General features: G+C 35.9%; 1 protein-coding gene across 1 annotated transcript in view; it reads left to right on the top strand.

Moving 5' to 3' along the window:
• The window catches only part of LOC110115694 (ER lumen protein-retaining receptor A), a 20,264-nt gene extending 4,965 nt beyond the window's left edge, over positions 1-15,299 (top strand). The window contains exons 3-6 of the mRNA XM_020849003.2: positions 1,006-1,121; positions 14,047-14,120; positions 14,214-14,277; positions 14,959-15,299. Coding sequence (XP_020704662.1) covers positions 1,006-1,121; positions 14,047-14,120; positions 14,214-14,277; positions 14,959-14,995 — 291 coding nt within the window. The 3' untranslated portion in view covers positions 14,996-15,299. The remainder of the gene's footprint in view (positions 1-1,005; positions 1,122-14,046; positions 14,121-14,213; positions 14,278-14,958) is intronic.
• The last annotated feature ends 1,793 nt before the right edge of the window (positions 15,300-17,092 follow it).

The raw sequence follows: 17,092 nt of genomic DNA, 5'->3' as shown, positions 1-17,092 counted from the left end.
CGGATTTGACTTCGACGATACCGTCGAAGAATACTTGGACCGGATCTTGCCGACGCTAGTAGATTCCATTGACGAACACTTCTCCGTCTACACGTGGATTATCAAAGGTCGATTTACCGTACCCCCTCCGCCTCCGAGATCCTTTCCCACGGCGACGTTCCTTGGTACCTCCATCTTAGTGGCAACCTCGATGCTAGTCTGGACAATCTTCCGTCGCTCAACTTAGTCTCCATAGGAAAGAGAGAGTTAAAGGTCTCAAGGTGTGAACAACTTTGTATTAATTGTGGGATTTTTATTTACTAGCCTTTGCTTTATGTTTTCCTTTGCGTTTGCTTAAATGGTTTAGCTCTCTTGTTGTAGTTTCTTTGCCTAGCAAGTTGAACATCGCGAATTACTTGTAATCAACTTAACTTTGATGCATGATTATATAATTCGTTGAGCTAGAATTTAATTCTCTTTTTTATCTCTTGTGTAACTCCACCCATGCATCACATCATAATGCCTCAAATGGTAAATGGATACAATATGGAATTCAGTTGTAGTTAAATTCGTATATAATCATACTTTAATTGAAACTCACCAGAATGAATAAATTATACTGCATGTATAGTTTAGATCAAATTGAAAGACTGGTACATCAGCTCTACCTCATCATTTTGGTTACCTCGGAAAGTAAAACCATGAAAATAGCGCATCCTTTGACCCAAGTTGTTTGTCCCTATATAAATTGATTTATGCTGTCATCATGATTTCTTGTGCATGTAAATGAAGGACAATAATAATGTTAACATAAAATTATGGAAACAAATGCGGACATTGAAGAGATGATTAAAGTCGCTGTCTTATGTGTGTCTCAGATTTGAAGGATTTTCACCTAGTTGTGCAGTTTACTTCGAACCTATCCACAGTTACTTCAAATTTTTTTTGCTCGATTCTGCTACCAAACTTGTATTTAAAAACTTGATAATGGTTTCAAAATCACACATTTATTACCTGCATTTGTAGGTACTTTGGGCATTTTCGATCTACTTGGAAGCAGTGGCAATTCTTCCACAACTAGTTTTGCTCCAAAGAAGCAGAAACGTGGACAATTTAACAGGCCAATATGTTTTCTTTCTCGGGTAACCACTTTGCACATACCAACTGGAAGTACCGTTTTATTTCTTGAATAATCACAAATACACTGATTTCAATAGTCAGTGATTGAACTGACAACCTGATTAATCTTATGACTACAACTTGTATTTTTGATCCTTTCTAGTTGGCATTGTAATTTGTTAATGGTTCTAGTTTAGTGTGCATGGGATCTTTGTAAATTAGATACTTAAGATGCTTACTTTGATCATAGTTTCTCACTAAAATCACATTTAATGTCTAGTTAATGTAATTTTTTTAATCTAGCTAATGTATTTTTTTTCCATACTTTTCTTGACATGGCAGTGCTGGGCGGTCATTCTTTAAACTTGAAAGCATCTCTATTGAAAAACTGGTTATATATTTCTTTTCCATCTTTCCGGTAGTTATTTTAACAAAATGGTGTTTTCTTAATTTTGAGTTCTACGTAGACATAATGGGAGTAAGTGTGGCTTCTTGCATGTGTATGGTTTGCATATGCAGATGTAGGGAGTGTGTTAATGCTCGAAATATTGAAGAGTGCTGCAAAAAAAAGCAAGTTGCTTTGGTATATGTTCTTTGTAAATGACATAATTTTGATAGATGTGGTGTTTTATAAAATAAAAAGTTTGGGTTTAAGTATGTAAACAGTGTGAAGTGCAAATAATTCAGAAAAAATTTAGTAGGTAATTGAGATTAGTATGACGAAGATTGAATACATGATATGTATTTTTCCTGGATTTGAAATTGAAATATCATTTAACATTATTAAAAGATTTAGGGGCTCTTTGGTTTGCTAAAAAATGAATATAGTGGACTTGTTTAGATGAGTGTAAAGTAAATTCAGGTGAATGTTTTTCTTTTGGTTTTGTTTGAAGTAAAATGAATTTAGTGTAAAGTCCAAAGATAGCGACGACACGTGACATCGACTGGTGGCAATGGTGGTCGGCGACGGTGGCGGTGGGTGGCGACGTTGGTGGTCGGTGGGTGGTGGCAGCAATCATGCGAGTTTGCTTGCGGTGTAAATGTTTCTCACTCAAATTTGGGTGAGTTTAGTTTACCTAAAAAGTGAACTATGGTTTATATTTCATTTACTTAATTTTATCTTGCATTCCTTTTTCATCATACCAAATATCAATATTTTTAAAACCCCTGCATTTTTAATACTTTATGCCTACTTTACTTCCAACTAAATTGCCTCTTAGTGATTTTGAAATGTGGTAGGTTGAAGTACCTTAATCTTTCTTAAAAAAAGTTGAAGATATAGCTCAATGAACATATTTTAAATTGGGTTGTTTAAATGATGATTCTTGAGAATATTATGTGGTAAAAGGGCTATTAGTTAATAAAGTTTATATTAAATCAATTATATTATATGATCCAAGTATTGTAAAGATGAAAGAGATTGAATGACATAAATGAAAAAAATTAAAAATTGATTAATTCTATAATAGGATGTTGTGTGCTTGTTGTGTCTATTTTGTGGGTCTTCTTGTGGCTTTTAGTGCATGGCCCCTTCTCCCATTGGCTTGCATGTGGTTCCTTTTGTTGACCTCAGTACTAGTGTCGGGGTCGAGTTTATCGTGCACGATAAGTTTCAAAAACGAAAGAGCATGACGTCACTCGAAACTTGCCTGACGCTTGTCAACCGAAAACCCAAATCCCCGAAATGGTCTTTTTTTGTAAAACAGATAGCGCCAGCGCGTCAGGAGTAATGAAAATAGCTAAGATCGACACCCATATTGATTGGAATCGTTGATATGCAAATATTTAAATTTCACGCCCAGATTGAGTCGGCATCGACATGTGCAAATGACGACGAAGATCTGGCTGTGATGTCAAAGCACGATTAATTTTAAAAAAGTTGATATCATATAATTATACCTAATTTAAATAAATCTCTAAAATATCCTCACTCACACTCATTCCCTCATAACACTCCACCACTCACTTCCTCACGGTTCACACACGACCATCCTCACGAACGAAACACAAGAAAGCCCCTTTATTCCTCTCGGCTCTCTCTCCCTCACACGACCAAGCTTGCTGCATGCCTCTTCTTGTTGCTCTAACCGCCACCCTAGATTTTGTGTGTTGCATTGTCTCATTGTCTTGCCGTGGCCACTGCTTGCACCAGACACCCAAGGCGGGGAAATGCTATGCTTTATAAACAAGTACTTCAAGATTTGAGACCAATTTTATTAGCGATCGGTGAATTAAAATTTCGTTGTGGTGTCACCTGACACCTATGATGACTATTTTTATTAGAAAAGTGAAGGTTTAACACACCTAATGCGGCCTTCTACGCGGGGACGATGTCGGGGTGTTGCCAAAATTTATAACAAAATGTATAACTTGGACAAAATTTAGAAAAATTGGAATCTAACTCAATTCCTAAGTCAACAAAATTAAGTGCATGTGATGGGGACATCAGAGCATGAATCGTATATCAGAGGCGTGGCCGTCGATCCATGGCCACGATCGCGTCAACGTATTTTGAGTTATTTAGTGTATTTGTTTTATTATGTTATTTGTTATTTATGTTGTATTTGTTTTTCCCGTTTTACCCCTTGCATAAGGGAAGTCGTATGTAAGCCCTAAGGGTAAGGCGTCTTTTATCTTTAAGTCCTTTTTGTACTAGGCTATTTATAGCCCTCATGTTCTTCTTCTAACGTTAATGAATGAATTATAAGAAAATTCCTGCACATGTGTTCTTTGGAGAGTTGTGAGAGTTCTAAGAGAGAGCTTTGGAGAAATCCCTATAGAGGGAAATCGGACCACCCACAACCTTGGAGACAGCCGGGTTCATGGTTCTTCTTCCTTTGCCTTTCTTTCGTTCCTTTTCCTTTCCCTTCCTCCTTCCCCATTAAGTCACCAACATCCCCATCCAATCACCAAGCTCCTAGCCGCCGGATTCCCTAACCACAATCCACCTTGTCGCCGACCAACTCCCACCACCAAACCATTCAACCCACAAACCTTAAACCAAACCCTATTCCAAACTTCCGGCCGCCACTTTGCCTTCCCCTCTCTCATCAATTGCCATTACACCTTTCCTAAATTAGTTCTACATTTTAGGTAACTCAAATAATTACAAATTCAAATCTATTTGAATTTGAAATTATTACCTAAAATATAAATCCTATTTTTGAAAAGTTTGCAAATCACTTCCTATTTGAATTTTAAATTAAATTGGGATGAGATATTTCTTACCAAATTTAATTCCTTAAATCAAGAAGGCATTAAATGCTTCCATAAACTCTCCCTTGCCCCCTATGATGCCGGCCCCTTTCCCATCTACCTTCCTTTTTTCTCCCAAGACTCCTCTAAGGAAAGAATTGGAAGCTTACCTAATTTAGATCCTCTTAAATTTGGAAAGTTTTCAAACTCCAAATTCAAATTTATTTGAATTTGAATCCTTTCCTAAATTAAGACGGATTCAATTTGGAAACTTTATTATTATCCCAAATCTAAAATTAATTAGGGTTTCCCTTTAAATCTCTTTCAAAATTTAATCACCTATGATTGGAAAGAATTCAAATCCCAATTAATTCCCTCATGCATGGCTGGCCTTCCCCTTTTTCCTCCTCTTTCCCATTAAAACCTTTTCCTAATTTGACTCCAATCAAGCTCTAATCATTTAGCCGCCCCCAACCTCTCTCCTATCCCATTAATTTTCCTAAAATTAATTCCCCAATCAATCCCGTAACTCTCCTCAGTCCTAGCTATCTTCCCCAAGCCTCCCACCTCTTGGTTTTCTTCCTTTACTGGATTTCTGAGTGCTGTCCCAGATTTCTGGGCACAATCTGCACGTTGCCTAGGAAATTCCAGATTTTCATCTTGCTGTCCATCAACTCCAGCAAAGGGAAATCAACCATTGTGCTGCCATAAACCCTCCGACTGCTGCCTGAAGCCTTCTTATTGCTGCTGTTCAAATTTTCCAAGTTATAAGATTGCTTTCCATGCTGTTATAACTGCTGTCCAGCATTCCAGAATTGGATAGTTTGCTGTTCAGAATTTTCTGGACATAGAGGTGTGCTGTCCACAGGTTCCTGCAGCCACCAACTGCTGTCCATGCTTGCAGGAAGGTTCCTAAGTGCCGTCTCCACAAAGAACGCCTGTCAAACAGCTATCCCGAATCCGGAACTTCGTTCTTACAGCTTTATTTCGAGTTTAATCTTGATAAGGGTGAACTTCTTCCCCCTTTTGATTACTTTCCTAATCCCCTAATCTTGTAGGTGATGACGATTCACAAGGAGCCGAGCTTCACCTTTGCCTAAGCTAGTAAACGTAGGGTTTTGTTTTGCCGTTGCCTAAAACCTAGTAAACGTAGGGTTGAGTGTATTTTCCATTCTTCTAATCTTATTGTTAGATTAGGAATTTTTGTTGAAAGCTATTCTATTTGCATGTCTTGATTCTCTATGTTGTTTTGATAATCCAAGTGCTTAGTGTGCAACTTAGCCTAAACAGAAGTGACCGCTCTTATATTTTATTTGATCAGTTTTATTTGCTAATAATTCTAATCTTACTTGCTCTTATCAAGGAATCGTGCAAATTCTTATTTCATTCATTTTAAGCATTTAGTTCTACATCAGCATATCAGCCTATGTTCTAAACATTGAAAGTAAAAATAAACGAAAATCAAAACACAACAGAAAGACCCTATAGTGAACTTGTATGAGAATTCATTGCTGGCCATCAAGAATGAACAAGAACCTTCACTTTTTGCTTCTAAGTTGCTCGTGCACACCTAAATCCCCCAACAACACCCCTTGTAAAAATGAAATGCGAAAAATGAATTAAGCCTCCCCTCCTATTTATAATATGAAATTCAAATCATTTGCGGCTCACAAGCCTAGGATCCCCTCTAAAATACATGGAATGTACATTTGAAGGCCCCACCAGCCTATGATCCTTTTGTCAAATGACATGGAAGGTATATTTGTTGGTCCCATCAGCCTAGGACCCTTTTGCTAAAAGACATGGAAGGTACATTTGAGGGCCCCACCAGCTTAGGATTCATGTTTAAAATGTGTGAATATGCCATTTTGAAACTCTTGCTTTGGATTCATTGAGTATTCACAAGTTAGTAAAATATGAGCATAAAATACACCTAAATATGGGTAATAATATCCTAAGTGGGTAAAAGTAAAAATTATTTATGTTTATACGAAAATTCACTTACATTAATTATCACTATGTAGGATGTCTCCAGCATATATATGATAATAATCTTAATTAAACGCTCCATAACGAATTAAAAGCATTAATCATATTGCAATTTACTGGCACAAGTGCCCCCAAAAACGTACCTGATAGTCGCCTAAATTAAGGTGATTCATATTCCCGTGAATGTGTCGTACATTCCGTGAACTATTACAAGTCACGGGCGGTATGTCTTTCTCATTTAAGTGTGTGAGATGTGCCAAATCACCAAAAAGAGACATCTCCTACATGTCTCTTGATCGGATAGTGCAAATACTTTTGCGCCATACAAGTGTATTATACGAGCACTCTATATAATATGTTTGTATACCGCCATTCGTGTAGGTGCACTGCATAATATTTATGCATATCGTTAATCATGTCCAAACCATTAAGCAAGCAAATATGTAATCATACAAACATACACCAAATAACAATACAATGCACATACAAATATGTAATTGTGCTAAATGCATTGAAAAGCAAAATATCGCATGGGCCCTGACGAGCGTGACATTATACGTGACATCTAAGGATGCAATGCGGACTAAATAAATAATGAATGAATTTGCAAACATACAAAATACATTGTATAAGTAGATTGACATACAAATTGACATACATTGTATAATTTAGGTTGGGATCAATTGGAATTAATTTGAAATTCAAATTCATTCAAATTTGAAATTCAAAATATTTCCTAATTTAGCTCTTTTATTTTAGGAAGTATTTGATTTAGATCTAATTTTGAATTTTAAATTCAAGAGGATTTAAATTAAATCTTTCCTAAATCTAAAACCTTAAATTAGGAATCCTTAATTGCTCTCATTACTTCCCCCCTCACCCATGCATCTCGCCGTTCCCCCCTCCATGGATTTTATGAAGAATAGGAATTAGGATTTAATTCCTAAATTCCCTCTCAGCTCACCGCCTCCCCCTTAGTTGAATTAATCCCCTAATTTCTTCCCCTTATTCCCGTCAGCCTCCATTGGGAAAGAATTTGGCAAGCCAACCTGCTGTTGGCTGAAGCATTCAAAGGCTTTCTTGGTTATTTCGTTTATTTCCTAAAACCCATATATGCATTTGGAAAGACTACCAATATCAGCCCTTAGTCAGGCCGAAATCTCCTCTATGCCTGCACTGCCTAAATCCTACTAAAATCAGCCTTTTTTTTTTCCTCTGGAAGTAAATCTTTGCCTTAAATCCCTGCTGGTAGATTTTTCCTAAGGCCTTGCCCGTGGGATCTCTTCCATTTAACTCCCCCAAATTCCACGTGACAGTGATTCTACTCCTTCCTCCTACTGCAGCATAAAGTATCCTTCATTGTCTTGCATCCACACCTCTTGGAAGTTCTAAAATTGCTGTTCTGGAAGAGGAAAACTGCTGTACACCATTCTTCCTCAGCCCTTGGAAGACCTCTAGCTGCTGTGTTGGAAGAAGAGTTGCTGTCCAAGACTTCTAAGAGTCAAAAGCTGCTGTTTAGACCCCTCGATTTGCTCTACAAGACCCTTAGGATCCAATCCTCCTATCCGTTCTACATCACATACACACGCATATCATTTAAAATGGAATTTAAGATATTTGCATGGGCCCATACGAGGGTAGTATATGTACACGTGACGCTTGAGAATTCCGCGCGGGACAAAAGTGAACTTAAACTCAAGTCCGATCCTCCTCTTTGAATGGACTGGAGTTGACATAATTTGAACCACCAAACAAATTCGCGGTCGCGCCAACCGGAGTATTTAATTTTATATGTTCATATTAAGCCTTTAAGGTTTATTACAAGAAAGGTTCACTGCTAAAAGCTTAAACTCTCAGAACCGACACTCGTTGAAGTTAACCGAAGTATTTAATTTTATGCGTTTATATTAGGCCTTCAATGTCTCTTACAAAGAAAATTCACATATTAAAATAAATAGCTCCCAGCTTTAATATCTGTACGATAACTCCAAAAATTAAGAGCTGAATCTGATCCTTTGTTTGCTTGCAAACACAGTTGACAAGGTTCGACTAATGAAATGACAATACCATAAAACCCCGATGATGGCCGTCTTGAATGCAAATCTCCATAGGAGGGGTCCACCCAAATTTCAAAGAAATTCCCCATAAATCTTAAAGTTAATTGTTCGGTGCTCAAGTTTAAATAAAAATTTCAAATCTATTTCTTTTAAAAAAATTCAAAATATCTAATTGAAATAAATCACCAATTTGGTTGTTCGTTGATATATGCATGTTATATTTCTGTGGTTTGTTTTCTTTTAATTCCTTCATTTAATTTTCGGAATTAATTATATGTTATAATTAATTGAAGAAAGGAGAAATGACTTGAATTTGTGTGTACTTCATTGGGGTTTGGCCCCTCTATTTCTGTAGCTGAATTTTAGGTTATTTTTAGTAATTTCTACCTAAAATGACTAATACTTATATTGGAATTAAGAAAGATATTCTAAAACTTGTCTATGTATCTTTTTTTCTTGAAATTTGGGAGATATTTCTGCCCCTTAAAAAGGCCTACATGTTACCAACTTATATACAATGATGGACTGCTTGCTTTGCAATACCATGGATTGCCAAATTGGCTTATAAGAATTTCGAAGGTTTACTGAAGTTGTAGAGTAGATATTCTTCATGTAACTTGAAGGTAATATTCATAATGTAGAACGTGATAGTTCTTTAGATAGGATGTTGGCCGCCCGCTTGTGTTTGAATATATGAGATGCGTGAGTCTACTTATTAATTATTCTTTGATGAAGTATTGATTGATTTTTGTTTGGTCATGTTGGACTACATTGTTGGCAATGTTGATGATTTATTTATTATCTTATTATAACTTCATAGTATCAAACTTAAGGAAAAATTCTATAAGATAGTGGTGAGACCTGTAATGCTTTATGACACAGAATGTTGGCCACTAAAAGAGAAGCATAAACTAACGATAAGTGTTACAGAGATGAGGATGCTTAGGTGGATGAGTGGCTTTACACTTAGAGATAGAATACGAAACAAGTATGTACGTGAAAATGTGAAAATGTTGGAGTAGATCTAGTGGCAGATAATATTAGAGAGAGTCGTTTTAAATGATTTTCTCACATCAAAATGCGGCTTTCCAATGAACTTGTTAGGAGATTAGATGCATTAGATCTGGCCTATGTTAAAAAAGTAGAAATATACCTAAAAAGACTTGTAGAAAGTATTAGAAATGACATTTTCATTTATTAGATTTAAATGAGAATTTGACTCTTAATATGACGTAATGGAGAAAAATGTTTCATATAGCTGACCCCATGTAGTGGGATAAAGATTTTGATGTCATGATTGTTGTTGTTTGTATAACTTCATATTATCTTGATATCTTCCCATTTTATTCCTATGACATCAAGGATAATTTTGATTCACAACTATTCACATATTTCGTACGTCATTGCTCGAAATTTAGTTTCAGCACTAGATTTGATGACTGCTGATTGCTTCTTGTTACTTCAAGTTATTCGATTCTCACATAGGAAAGCTAAACAATCAAAACCAATCACAGACTTTCTATCTATGAGTGATTCTGCCCAATCAACATTTGTATGTGCTTCTAAGCTGGGTTTTCTAATTCTTTTGAATAAGATTTTTTTTCCCGGTGTTGCTTTGAGGTATTGATGAGTTTTTTATGTTGTCCATAGATGCAAGTTTTTAAGATTATGCATAAATTAATTTAAAACACTTTCATCATTGGCTATGTGCACTTGTGTGGGCAAGATATGTAAGCTTCTCGATCAATCTTTTGATATTTCCTTTGTCAAAATTTGAGTTGTCGCCTGCCTCTCTTAATTTGTTGAAGTAGTCAATTAGAACTTTTGAGGCTAAGGCGTGTTATTATTGAGAGATGAATATTTTAGCTTTTTGGCCACTTTGATTCCAAAAAATTATTTTAGTCTTTCCAAATTTTTTTCCTCAAAATTTTTGGATATTTGATATTTCACTTTTTAAATTTCTTAGAGTTCATCTTCTATTACAATCATGTCTTCATTGACTTTCTTTATAAAGAGTGTGATCTTTTGGACTTTGTTTGAAGTTTAGTTTTTCCATGGCTTTAGTGAACTTTCTAAACAATGCTCTTGGGGATTGTTTAAGGCCGTGTTGTGATTTCTACAACTTACAGACATAGTAAAAAATCTTTATTAAAACTTATTGGAGGTTCTAGATAGGCTTCTTTGATTTTTCAATGGATGAAAGCATTTTTTGCTTACATGGTCAGTACTGAAATCTTGGTTAAAATATGACCAAGGTTCTATATAGGCATATTCTTTGTGTTCGCCATAGGTATCTTTTACATTCAACTGATGTATGGACCATTTGAGATTAGTTGCCATTGAAGTATCCAAATGGCGTTTATCTCTCTGACTGGGGCAAAGGTTTCTCCATAATCAACTTTATAGGTTTGAGTGGAACCATTTTCTACGAGTTCAGATTATAGCTCTCAAGTATTTCATTTGCATTGTATTTGATTGTGCATACTAACTTATTTTCAATTATTTTTTTCCTTTTTGAAAATTTTACCATCTCTCAAGTTTTGATTTTCTTTTGGGGTTCTCATTACTTCAATCATGACTTTCAATGCTTCTTGGATTGTTCTTGGAATCTTGATATTAGTTATGTCGGTCAGAAATATTTTGTGTGAGGAGGATATATTAAGAAGTGAAATAAAGTTGGTTATTAGATATTGGGTGCATGCTTAGAATATTTTTTCTGGTGTAGTAAGGAGGCTGATATCATAATGGGTTTGAATTTTAGAGGGTGGGAAGCTGGGAACCATATGGATTTGAATTTCAAGCTCAGATATTACCTTCATTAAATGGTGATTGATCTTGCATGGATTTGGATGTCTGGGCATGACATGCTTTGGTTCAGTGAGCTTTTCTCTTTCTTCTTAAGTATACATTTCGTAATGATTTAGGTTCATTAGATAGAGTTATTTAGAATTGATGTATGTGGAGGATATTATTATCTGTTGTGAAATCTTGGGATTGCTTGAGACTCTGTGGGGTTGTTGTCTAGTCGAGAGATCAAGTTTGAGGAAGCCAAAGTTGTTTTCATTCTTAGTCCTTCCTTGAAAATAATTTTTTTCACAAAATCTTTGATTTTCATGGAAGTTAATACCTTCGGAGATGAATATTTTAGAATTATCATTGTAATACTTACCCTTTTTTTAGTCAAGGAGTATTCTAGGAAGATGCATTTTATGGCTCTTGGTTTAAGTTTAGTGTTTTGATGATGTCGATGGACATAATAGGCAATACTCCCAAAGGATTTTAATGGAAGCAATGAGTGTTATATGTTTGGAAAAAGTTTGATGAAGGTTTTAATAGGTTTGTTATTTTGTAATTTTTTTTGGCAAAATAATTTGTTAGGAATGTGACATTTAAGGTTAACTTTTCCTTCATAAAGTTTTATAACGTTCTTTTCAAATAGTAGGGCCCTAGTGGTTTCAAGAAAATGATAATTATATAACCCCATTTTGTTGTGGGGTCTCAGTATAAAAAATTCATGGATGATGTTTTTGTCTAGAAAGGAAGATGATATTTGATTACAGTACATTTTTATTATCATATCTAATATATTTTATAGTAGTGTCAAATTGGGTAATGATTATTTTATGGAACATGGGAAGGATTGTACTTGCAACAGTTTTATGTTTCATGATGAGCAATTGCCTATGAAAGTAATATACCGTACTGATATTAGTGATATTAGATGGCTATAAATATTTATGCGAATTAAGAAAAAAATATATTGAGATTTTTTAATAGCTTAGGGGTAGGGTCCTATAGTGTTTGGCCATTTCACACACCTCACATTGAAATTATTCAACTTTTATTTTACTAAATAATATATGAAATATGAAATATAGTGCACTAAAAGTTGGAAGACTTTCATAATTTGATTGAGCTAAAATTGTGCACTTACAACGTTCATAAATATCAGATAAATGTGATCAGGGTATGTGATTATCACTACTTATTTTAAGATTGTTGAGTTCTTCTCATTCCTTTGCATAGCCTAATCATCTCTTCTTGTTTGACGCTGAAATAAGCAACGAGTATGATAAAAGCTGCAATAAGAATTAGGTTAAATGTTAGTTTCTGAATAGATGGTAGGTTCATGGATAATTTTGATACATGGAGAACATATAACAATGGAAGGGAATGCGTTAGTTTTATAGATTTATTTCCTGCATTAGCAACAAGGGTTTCATCAAATAATTTTATTTTATGGTTTCTGGGCAGGCAGGATATATTAGAAGAAAAATTTGTTGGAAGAGTTGAGCATATGATTGGTTGCTCTTGAGTTTATTCCCTAGATTTTGTTTGAATGTTTCAAATGCACCATAGAGGTATGAAGTGGAATATTCTCCTGATTGAGCCATAGCGATCCTTTCCATTGGGTTGTTAAGTGCTATCAAGAAGGTGCAGAGTTTCTCTATTCTTCTTACTTTAACTTCTACATCTGTGGCAGTTAGGATTTAGCATTTGCTTGGTGATGTCTAGATTGATTTTAGCATAGAAACTTTGTTATGGTTCTCCCCCCCCTGAACCGACCAAACCGGCCCAGGTGGGGCCGGTTCAGTTCTATAGGAAGTCACAATCCGGCCCTGTGAGCTCTCGTAGACGAAGCGGGAACGGATGTCGAACTTAAATGTTAAAACATATATCTTCAATAACATTAAAACATAAAACATCAGGCATAGGGAAAGTGGAGACAGACAGAGTGTGTAGGGGGGCGGTTTTGACTATACAGGGGGTCCAGGTGAGGGAGGACTTCCTTCCATTGAAGTTAGTGGATTATCGATTGAGAAGCTGACCCTGAGATATTTTGGTCCTTATGAGATATTAGAGATGATTAGAGTAGTGGCTTATTATACCGCGATTATATATTCGATGTTCCACATGTCACAATTGAGAAGAGAGCTATCGGGGATCATGCATCCAGTTTCGAGTTACCTGTGATATTGATTGGAAGTGGTGTTGGAACCATTGGAGTTGAAAGGGATACGATAGGGAGGGGGAGCAAGGAAGTTTTGATAAAATGGGAGAACCTATTCGACTATGAAGCCACATGGGAGCTGTACTGGAGGGTGAACCTGCATTTTCTATCTTTTGGGCTTGAGCATAAGATGGGTCTTTGGGAGAGGGGTATCATAGACCAGTTCCTCTTGGATCGGTCAAGCTGGTCCTTGGATCGGCTGTGGTCTACAGTAGGCGAAAACCTCGCCTACATTGATTCTGCCCTCCTTTTGGGGTGGGACAAGGCAGATTTTGAATGAGGCGGAGGGGACGGCTAGGAGGGAAAAGCAAGGAGCTATTTTGAGATTTTGTTATGAAATTGTATGCTTTAAATATATTTTTCCCTAGGGTTCATTTTTTTCTTTCATGCTTGTTTTTGCTGAAATTAGAATTCCTTAGGTTGTGAGGGCTCTAGCCGACAGCTAGAAATTTAGGAGAGCCGGATCTTCCTCTCCAATTGAAGATCCAACTGCATTTGTTATTTTCTTTCATATATCTTGCAACAAAAATAGTGTTGGTGTATTCTTCTTCCCAATTTTTTATTGCTGTTAGCTGATTCTGGATGAAATTACATTTACTTCCTACAACTTCCAAATAAACATAAGCCTTCATATTTACAATCGTTTACTGGTAAATAACTATATAGTTTTCTAATTCACGGAAATGCTTGGTTTAGGGCATATCGAGCCTTATATATTCTCAACTGGATCTACCGGTATTTTACAGAGAAATACTACAGCAGATGGATATGTAAGTTATAAATAATGGACAACACATTTTATTTCAATTTACAAGTCTACGCAGATATTATTTCTCCTTGTATCTTAATTCTCTGTTTTGCAGCCTGGATTGCCGGTATCGTCCAGACGGCACTGTACATAGACTTCTTCTACTACTACTTTATAAGGTCAGCTTCTCATTATGCACAGATGCCATTGTTTTATCTAAAGGCCTGTTTTGTTTTATCGAAAAAAATACTTACATTAAAAAAAATCAAATTATTGATTTAATTGGGTGGAATTTCTGGCCTCTCAAAGCTGATATTCAGTTGGCATATAATGCAAGTCTATTTAATACTTTTAGGCTTCCTTTGGGGCGGCTTTTTTACTGCTTCTTAAAGCAGTCTTTTAGTTAAAAAATTAAAATTTTTCCTACTAGAAAGCTGCTTTAAGAAGCAATAAAAAAGCCGTCTCAAACGAAGCCTTAGATTTTGTTTGGGACAATTTTCTTACTGCTTCTTACAGCAGTTTTTTAGTACAAAATTTTTTAATTTTTCTACTAGAAAGCTGTTTTAAGAAGCAATAAAATAGCCGTCCCAAACAAAGCCTTAGGGTTTAGGGTTTAGGGTTTAGGGTCTAAACCCTAAACCCTAAACCCTAAACCCTAAGGCTTTGTTTGGGACGGCTATTTTATTGGTTTTAGTACAAATTTTTTTATTTTTTACTAAAACTCCGTTTTAGAAAGCAATAAAAAAGCGGTCCCAAACGAAGCCTTGGTCTATAAAGCCCAAATTCTCTTCAAGCAATTGAATGGGCTGTAAGTTGGCCGATTGAAGTTTATGACTTATTTGTATTTTTCTCCTCTGCAGTTGGAAAAACAACGAAAAACTTAAGCTTCCAGAATGATCTAAATGGCGGAGATTTATGGTTCTTTGCGGCAATACATTGGCGGACTCAACAGTTTGTTGGTTTCTACATCTAACATTATTCTCATAAGCTATTTTGATGAAGATTTGATTCTGCTAACTCTACTGAACAATTTTGATACCTGCAGCTGATTTGCGATTGTGAATGTATCCAGACATAGCTTTTTTAATACTTCAGTCCTTTCCTGATCGTGTTCTAGCTAGATATCCTCACTTCACTAAAAGTGTTTACTTTATAAAACTTCGGAATAGCAGCAGTAATCTTCTGTTTAGATTCGTATTCATTGTCGTTATTATCTCATAAAGTGCTTAATCTTTTATTAGCTAATTTTACCGACCGTTTGATCATTCAAAAGTGTATTTATTTAACTCTTCTGGTTTCAAGCAATTTTTTGTCCTTTGGGAAGTAACATTTGATAATTATATATCCAATGCTTTGATGCTTTAAACCGACACAGTACCTGAAAATTGTCCCAAAAAAAAAAGCTAAGCATTAAGCTCTTAAATGGGAAAAATTATTCCATGCGGACGTAGAACGCCGTCCGGAGATCAACTAAAATGTGTCCGGAAATATGCAAAGCATTAAGCTCTTAAATGGGAAAAATTATTCTGTGCGGAGACCGAACGCATAACGAACGTCCTCCGGAGTCCACTTAGAATGCGTCATATCATCCCTTCGCTTGATACCGTGGCTCGTCACCGCTCATTATCGTGGCCCGGTACGGTTGACGTGACTGCACCTGATTCGCCTCCGAAGTTGAGCTGCGTTTGGCCTCCGCAAAGAATAATTTCTCCTTAAATGATGGACCACTTCATACATCTGAAGGTTCTCTTCTCTCCTGAGTCTTGCATATACACATGATGTCTTCACTAGGCTTAAAACTTCTATTCTTTTGGGTCAATAAATTAGGCTATAAAGCAGATTCCTTTTACACTGCTTTGTTGTATAATGCCGAGTGTTATTCATTTCAGTTTCAGACCTGAAATGTTACAATAGGAATGCTTTAAAGTTCATTCGGTGGTAGCATTTGTCTTATTACTTTAAATAAATGGTGCTGTCAGCCTTTCGTGTGAGCCCATGATGAGTTTGTTCTCATTTGTTTTAAGAAGCCTGAAATTAAGCTAAAGTGTAAATAAATGAAATATTATGACCTGTTATATAGGGCATAACAGGTCAAATTATTCTGTGCAGACCTCAAATGTTGTTTATAGATCAACGAGAATTTGTCATGTCACTCTCTTTTGGTACAGCGGTTCGGTACTGCTGAAGTGCTGATATGACTCATTCTAATTGATCTCCGGATGGTGAACTGGATGGTGAACTCTGTTCGGTCGAAGTCCGTATAGAATAATTTCTCCTTATATTGTCGGAGCAGGAGAAATATTAGTCACATAAAAGGTGTTATAATTTAGGTTTTTTTTTTTGTTAAATTGTAATACTAAAAATCTACTATGAAAAAGTCTTCTATTTTATTAATTGATTTATGCTTTATATGATTATTCTCTATAAAAATCATTTTCTGGTATCCTGCAGGTGAAATTAATGTTTTTTAAAATTAAATTATGGAAAAAAAATAAAATTTTAAATTCAAATTGTATTTTTTTAATATCCAAAAATATTATGGAGGAAACTGAAGTGTTAGCTGGTACACAGCTGTCTCTTTATTCTTTGTAGCTCGGACAGTTCTGACGGTTCCATGCACCCAACCAGCCGTTTCACTAAACGGAAACGGCGGAATACATTTCCATATCGTAGTGGGTGCCACCCAAATGTAAAAGGCTGTCGGTCCCTCTTTTATGTGATTCCATGTGGGTGAACTTTTGGGTTTAAGTTCAACGTGCCTCCACATCATCGTGTTGGGAAGAACAAAACTCTGGTCAAATGGCGAAATGACCCTTCTTCTTTTACTTCTCCAATGGAGCAAGAATTCTAGAGACTTCGCGGAGCGGGGCATTTGTTTTAATATTGCCTGTGCTGAGGGGTGTTATAGGAATTTCGTACTCTATTATTGGACAGTAACTGGAAAGGGCTTTTTAATTCCCGATGCCGCGTTTCCAGGGGTTTCCAGGCGACCCC

This window comes from Dendrobium catenatum, unplaced genomic scaffold (assembly GCF_001605985.2).
Source record: "Dendrobium catenatum unplaced genomic scaffold, ASM160598v2 fragScaff_scaffold_621, whole genome shotgun sequence".
NCBI lineage: Eukaryota > Viridiplantae > Streptophyta > Magnoliopsida > Asparagales > Orchidaceae > Dendrobium > Dendrobium catenatum.
Note: the sequence above shows the minus strand (reverse complement) of the source record. Positions and strands in the feature narration are given on the sequence as shown.